The following is a 5,982-nucleotide window of genomic DNA, read 5'->3' on the forward strand; positions in this document are numbered from 1 at the left end:
ATTCAGGTTTTTTGAACGCCGGACAGCTCCAGCAAAAGTTGTAAAACAATGCGCGCCAAAAAAGGGTTGGGCGCACGCTGAAAAACGCTATCAAAAAGCTGCAAATTTGAGGCGCCGGATTGCGTGCGCTTCACAATTTACACTGCGTGTTCTTTTGAGCATACATTTTTGGGCATCTGCTAAAGCAATATTGGGTCCGGCGCACTAAAAATGCTACAGTGACGCGCTAAAACTATTTTAGGGCATAAAATTTTTATGCGCCTGTTGAAGATGCTCTAAAGGCGGCTTTAGGGCATGACATTGGCCAATGTGCCACATAAGAGTCGGCTTCTCTAGTGGCGAGCCACATCTGAGGATGTACATCCTCTCTCAATTTCCACCGGTAACTTATCAGGTACTCCCTCCGTTCCAAATTACTCGTCATAGAAATGGATGTATCTAAAACTAAAATACATCTAGATACACCCTTATCTGCGACAAGTAATTCGGAATGGAGGGAGTACAAATCAAAAACAATTTTTGTTCACTCACCAAATCAACATTCAAAATTTCCCCCAAAAAATGTACATTGATCATGAACTTTTCAGACGAGTGCATCTCTCCCTGTGACTTTCTTCCTGCCTATCCTCGATTTCTCCAAGCTCCTACTATTCCCCAATTACTAGTGTAATCTGTACCCTATATCCAAAGTAAAAAAAATCTATTACCTCATACAAGTAAGGGAGTAGTTATCCACCTGAGTTCCTTTTATACATGAATGCTAATATCCAGCATCTGATTGTTCTGTCTGAACACGAACGAAATTAATTTACAGATTAATTGTACATCTTGAATGGCTCCCAAAACTCTACACAGCGTACATGGTCCTGTAGAAATTATCTGCACAATATACACCAACAAATAGCGATAATACACCGAAAGAATCCCAAGAGCAAAACTGAGTGATATCTGAGCATTTACAAGAAATACACTTGCACCTTCTGGGTTTCGACTTAACTACGGTCTTCTGCCTCCGTCACAGTGCCCAACAAGCCAGGCCCATGGACGCTCCTCTCTATGGGTGAACCAGGCACAAATGGGACGAAGCCTCTTCCCCCAAACATTGGGCGCATGAACTTATCATCGAACTTGCGCCATACACGATGAACCGAGCGAGTTGGCATGGTGAGAAGATACTGAAGGTTTGTTTGGGGGGTGAGCTGGCCTACATCGAAGTCCGACCCCAACAAGCTCGCCGTAAGTGGGTCTAGGAATGACTGGCTTGAGATATCAGCTGCGGTGCCAGGTCTTGGTGGGATGAGGAGATTAATCAGAGGCTTAGTCAGCAAGCCGAAAACCTGGATCAAATATATAATCAAAAGGAAAGTCATTTCCTGTTTCCTTGAGGGAAGCAAAATAGTCTTTATAAGACAGCTGTATTAGCGATTGACCTCTCAACCAATTTATAAGTTTCTATATAAGGAAACAAACAGCATTATGATGTCTGAAGAAAGCATAACATAAACTTTAGTGTGTATTTTGTTGATAAATAACTAAGAAACATCCATGCTGGCCATAAGATAGTCATTGAATAATGATGAAGGCAGCAAGGGATAGTAGTCTTACCATTGTGCTGAACAGAACAACAATGATTGTGCTGGTGATCATGACAGCATTAACTCGCACAGCAGTATGACCAGATGTTGTAAACTGCAAAGGTTTACAAAAAATAAAATTCTATATCAGAACCTCTATATATCAAGGATGGCTTACCAACACATCATGTACTAGTTCCAAATCAATTCATTAGATTTAACTGTTCAGTTCATATTTGTTACTGTCAAACATCACCTTGTTATAAGCAAGTGCAATTGAAACTGCTCCTCTCATGAGACCTGCCCACCATATGATAACCTAGAGAAAAACACCAGCAAAGTTAGCTCCCTCTATAAGGAGCAGAATGACAGAAGCACAAAAATAGATGAATAAATCGGTAAAAAATGATAAATACTAACCTGTTGGTTGAAGGAAATCTTTGGATGTGACTCTTTTTTACTTAAGTTCGATAGAAAAGATAAAGGGAATACGAATGCTGCTCTTCCAACCATAACCAAACCCAATATAACAGCGCTTAAAGCAATTGGTTTCTTAGGACTGCATTAAGGAAACAAAGCTTAAATTAGTTTCGGGAAGAGTTACAAAAAAGTATAGGCAAGACATCCAAGGCAGCTGATGTTGTGGCCCCGTATTCAGCAGTGTCCACACATTGCCGAATAACAACAAATAAAAGCATTAAGGAGCTGTTTCTTTGCACAATTTTCCAAATAAAAAACGACATCAAGTTACATCGTCTCTAACAGATGTAAGTCCACCAGAATACATTAGTTCTGCACTGCCAGACCGATCGGTCTGAATGGAAGCAAAGCTAATTGCTGGATGATGCATAAGTGCTCCAGATATCTGGTGCAACCATGTAAATCTGCAGATTACTATTTACTACTATATGCCTTGTATGTTGATTTATACAGTTCTTGAAATCAGATAGTTATTCATGGACAGCAAAAGGTACCTGCTACTAGCTAATTTCCATTTATCAATGTCCAATGCATCCATCCCGACATAGAGAAAAAGAAAAATCTCAGCAATGAATGATAAAGTTGCAAAAGTATGCCTGCAACATGAATAAAAGAATGTCAGCCAGGTGGTATACTTTTTGCAAATGGACAAAGGAGTCACAATGGCTGCAAGCAAAAGCTAGTTAGCAGCTCAATACATACTTGGTAGTAACCCTTGAGCTTTCTGTGACATTATGCCAAGTGTAATGTGACATTACTATTCCACAGAAGAACACGGTTAGAATGCCACTCAGATCCAGCAGCTGAAATACAACAAAGGATCTGTAAGCTGCTAAACAGAGGAACTAAGGCAGCAAACAAACGGACATAAATAAATATAGTACCAATATCAGATGATAACTGATTTCTTCCCAAACATTTTAAATTAAAAGAGTTGTTCAATTTGAACTTATTATATTCATCGGCACCCACCATTGACAGCATATACGAAAGGTATGCCATGAGTATCATGATAGCAACTTCTCTGTCAGTTGAGTGTCTGCGCATAACACCACAAGCATGTCACAATAGTTTTCAAGTCTCTAAAGTAATTCACAGTGTAAGTAGTATGATCAAATAAATTGCTCCAAGGAATAAAAAAACACATAAAAGAGCTCTGTACAGACCTTGCAAAACAAAGTTTCTTAATAATGTATGCACTAAGCAACCCAGCCTGCCAAAACAAGAGTGCGAATAGTCAGTCAACAAAGGCATGCTCAAATGAATCATCAGGACAGAATGCTCAGCGAAATGAAATGATTCTTTCTATGGTCTCCCAAAACCTACATCGCACAAATCCTAAAGCAATTCCTATTATTAGTGGTGGTGTCACAACAGTGTAAGTAAAAGATTACTTACAGCTACTCCAAGAACGGTGCTGGTGAAGAATAGGTAGAGGAATTTTCCGATGAATTGTAGTAGAACGAAGACATCAAAATGATTAATATCAATGTTTTGAATTGCATTGAAGAGCACAACTGATGTAGCATCATTAACAACACCTTCACCAAAAACTAGACTATACAGTAGGGGTGCTTCATCCTGGTTAAGCACCTGCAAGCAACAAATTTACAAACTAAATGGTCTGCTTTCTCACTTCATAACACAAAAATGGCAGATTGTTCAACGCAAAACCTGTAAGGTGCAAACAGAATCTGTTGCTGAGAAGATAGCCCCAATTGCTGTACATACGGGTTAAAAAATCAGCTAAAAGAAAGAGAAGATATCCAGTGGCATCCAAAGTCTAAACAGCAGCTTCACACAAGTACGTAAGTAAAGTAAAAAGTAACCAACCAAGATAGTCCCCAAGCTCGAGTGGACCAACATCAAGTTTGCTGAACAATCCCATAGCACCTGATATGTCCATTAGAAAAAAACTATTAGCACCTGAGCAACTTATTGAAGCTTTAGGGATGCAATGAATGAGAAAACCATGTTCTAGACCATTCCTGTATGAAGATGACTCCCATAAATTCATGAACATAAAATTGTGATTCTTCACTAGGTTTCAGGAACAATTCCTGATGGGTAAATAATTCAACGTATGGCAAATTATCAGGTCTGTTTAACATATGCCTTAGGTTTAATTTCCATAGACGTTCAGATTTCAGCCCGTTTGAGATTACAGAAGTGCCTTGTGTTCTGACTCGAGTCCAATACCATGTCAGCCATTCCCAGATTGTGAAGAATTGAATACTATTTAAATTTTAATCTGTGGATGGTGGCCATGCATCCACCACTCAAGGACTTGAAATACTAGCAGCGGCTCCCGAGACAAGCCAATTCTAAGAGGTACAACCTCTCATTCATTTGACGTAAAAATTTGTGACACAAACTAAACATACCAGTAATGCTGAACTGCATTAACGAAAGTACAAACGTGAAACAAAAATTAACAGGCAAAATTAAATTAATGATTTAGTAACTTACCGAACGTGATTATTACAAAGGATATCAGTGTTCCAGCAGCACCAAATAAAATAATTGTCGCAAAGTTGCGGAAGAATTGCTTTTTCTTTACTTGAAACCTGATAGTTTGTGGAAATATTCACAATCATACAGTCAGAGCTAAAGACTTCAATCTTATGAAACATAAGTTACATAACTGCAGGCTAATACTGCGACCTTGGAGTGAAACTTTTGAGCAAGTACTGAGATACCTATGCAGCTTCATAGATATACGAAACACATAAAAATACCGTGTCCATGTGATACAAAAGAAATGAAAGCAAGTGCGTTATACTTATACCTAGTTAACGAAAAACAGCCAAAATGGCTGAATACCCACATTTAGCAAGGGCAGTTGAACAAATGTGACTTGACTCACTCTAACTGTAAAGGGCCAGCGGGCCATTATACTACAACCTAGAAACCTAAACTATAAACCATAAATATGGGGAATAAAAAATGGTTTGCAACTTTGAGGGAAGCAGAGAGAAAATTAGTGGTTTAGCTGTAGTGTTAGGGTAACACCTCCGGACAAAAGGGAGTGGGTTGATAGTTGACTTATCGTTCATCTGATCCAAAAAATTAGTACAATTTCCCTGGTTAATTATCACGCGCACACATGCTACCAGATAAGATATAGCCTGCATCATTTGAAGGAAATCATAATATACGAACTTCGATGCGTTTTTTGTACTACTAGTTATCGTGCACTGCACATTGTTTAAAAGATTAAAAAAAACTAAACTAAGGCACGTCAACACATTTTCTTGCACAGAAAACAAAACAAAATGCCTGAAGATAACTAGTTGAAGTACTCAATGCGCTCACCCGGCGTTAAAAATGATGGGCGGGAGCAAGTAGATGAAGAAAATATCCTCGCTGAAGATAAGGATGCGCGAGTTCACCCCTTTGGTGCAGATCAGAATGACACCACCGGTGATGAGGCCCTGCGATCGAGCAGCAAGCCAGGGAGAAAGACTCAGGGTTGCCCTACTCCTTGACCTCTGAGGCAAAACGACGAACACCTGGAGCGCGCGGCGGGGGTCGGAGGGCTCACCAGGACAAGCGCGGTGGTGGACTCATTGACCCAGCGGTTCCCCTCGAGCAGGTGGCCGAAGACAATGCAGCCGCAGAGCAGCGCGATGAAGATGTTGATGGCGACGATGGAGTCGTGGTCCGACACCGCCAGCCCGGTGTACTTGAGAGCGAGGGCTCCCAAATCGAGCCCCATGCCGGTCGCCACCTCGGCGGATCCCGGTCTCCCCCGGCCTCCGGCAGCCTGCAGCCAGCAGTCAAGAACTGTCAGAGTTGCGTAGATCCTAGCTACCTTCACTTCTCCCCGGGAAGCATGGATCACTGGAAGCAAGCTGCGAGCCGCTGAATCACCAATCAAGAAACCAGAGGGGCGGCACAGAGATGAATCGCCCAGAAAGCACGCAGA

General features: G+C 40.9%; 1 protein-coding gene across 2 annotated transcripts; it reads right to left on the reverse strand.

Moving 5' to 3' along the window:
* Positions 1-725: 725 nt before the first annotated feature.
* Positions 726-5,974, reverse strand: LOC125529849 (sodium/hydrogen exchanger 1-like). 2 transcript variants are annotated; one of them, XM_048694271.1, is made up of 15 exons: positions 5,928-5,946; positions 5,599-5,820; positions 5,370-5,488; positions 4,524-4,621; positions 3,888-3,947; positions 3,729-3,775; positions 3,453-3,647; positions 3,221-3,267; positions 3,027-3,093; positions 2,757-2,857; positions 2,549-2,650; positions 1,995-2,133; positions 1,831-1,893; positions 1,606-1,689; positions 726-1,337 (listed from the first exon to the last, which is right to left on the reverse strand). In XM_048694271.1, the coding sequence occupies exons 2-15, from the start codon at positions 5,770-5,772 to the stop codon at positions 993-995; spliced, it is 1,641 nt and encodes a 546-aa protein (XP_048550228.1). In that variant the 5' UTR covers positions 5,773-5,820; positions 5,928-5,946; the 3' UTR covers positions 726-992. The 2 variants fall into 2 exon arrangements, with proteins under 2 accessions (XP_048550228.1, XP_048550227.1); XM_048694270.1 differs by having other exon boundaries at positions 5,599-5,974.
* Positions 5,975-5,982: the final 8 nt, after the last annotated feature.

The sequence above is a fragment of the Triticum urartu genome, unplaced genomic scaffold (genome assembly GCF_003073215.2).
Source record: "Triticum urartu cultivar G1812 unplaced genomic scaffold, Tu2.1 TuUngrouped_contig_5901, whole genome shotgun sequence".
Lineage (NCBI taxonomy): Eukaryota > Viridiplantae > Streptophyta > Magnoliopsida > Poales > Poaceae > Triticum > Triticum urartu.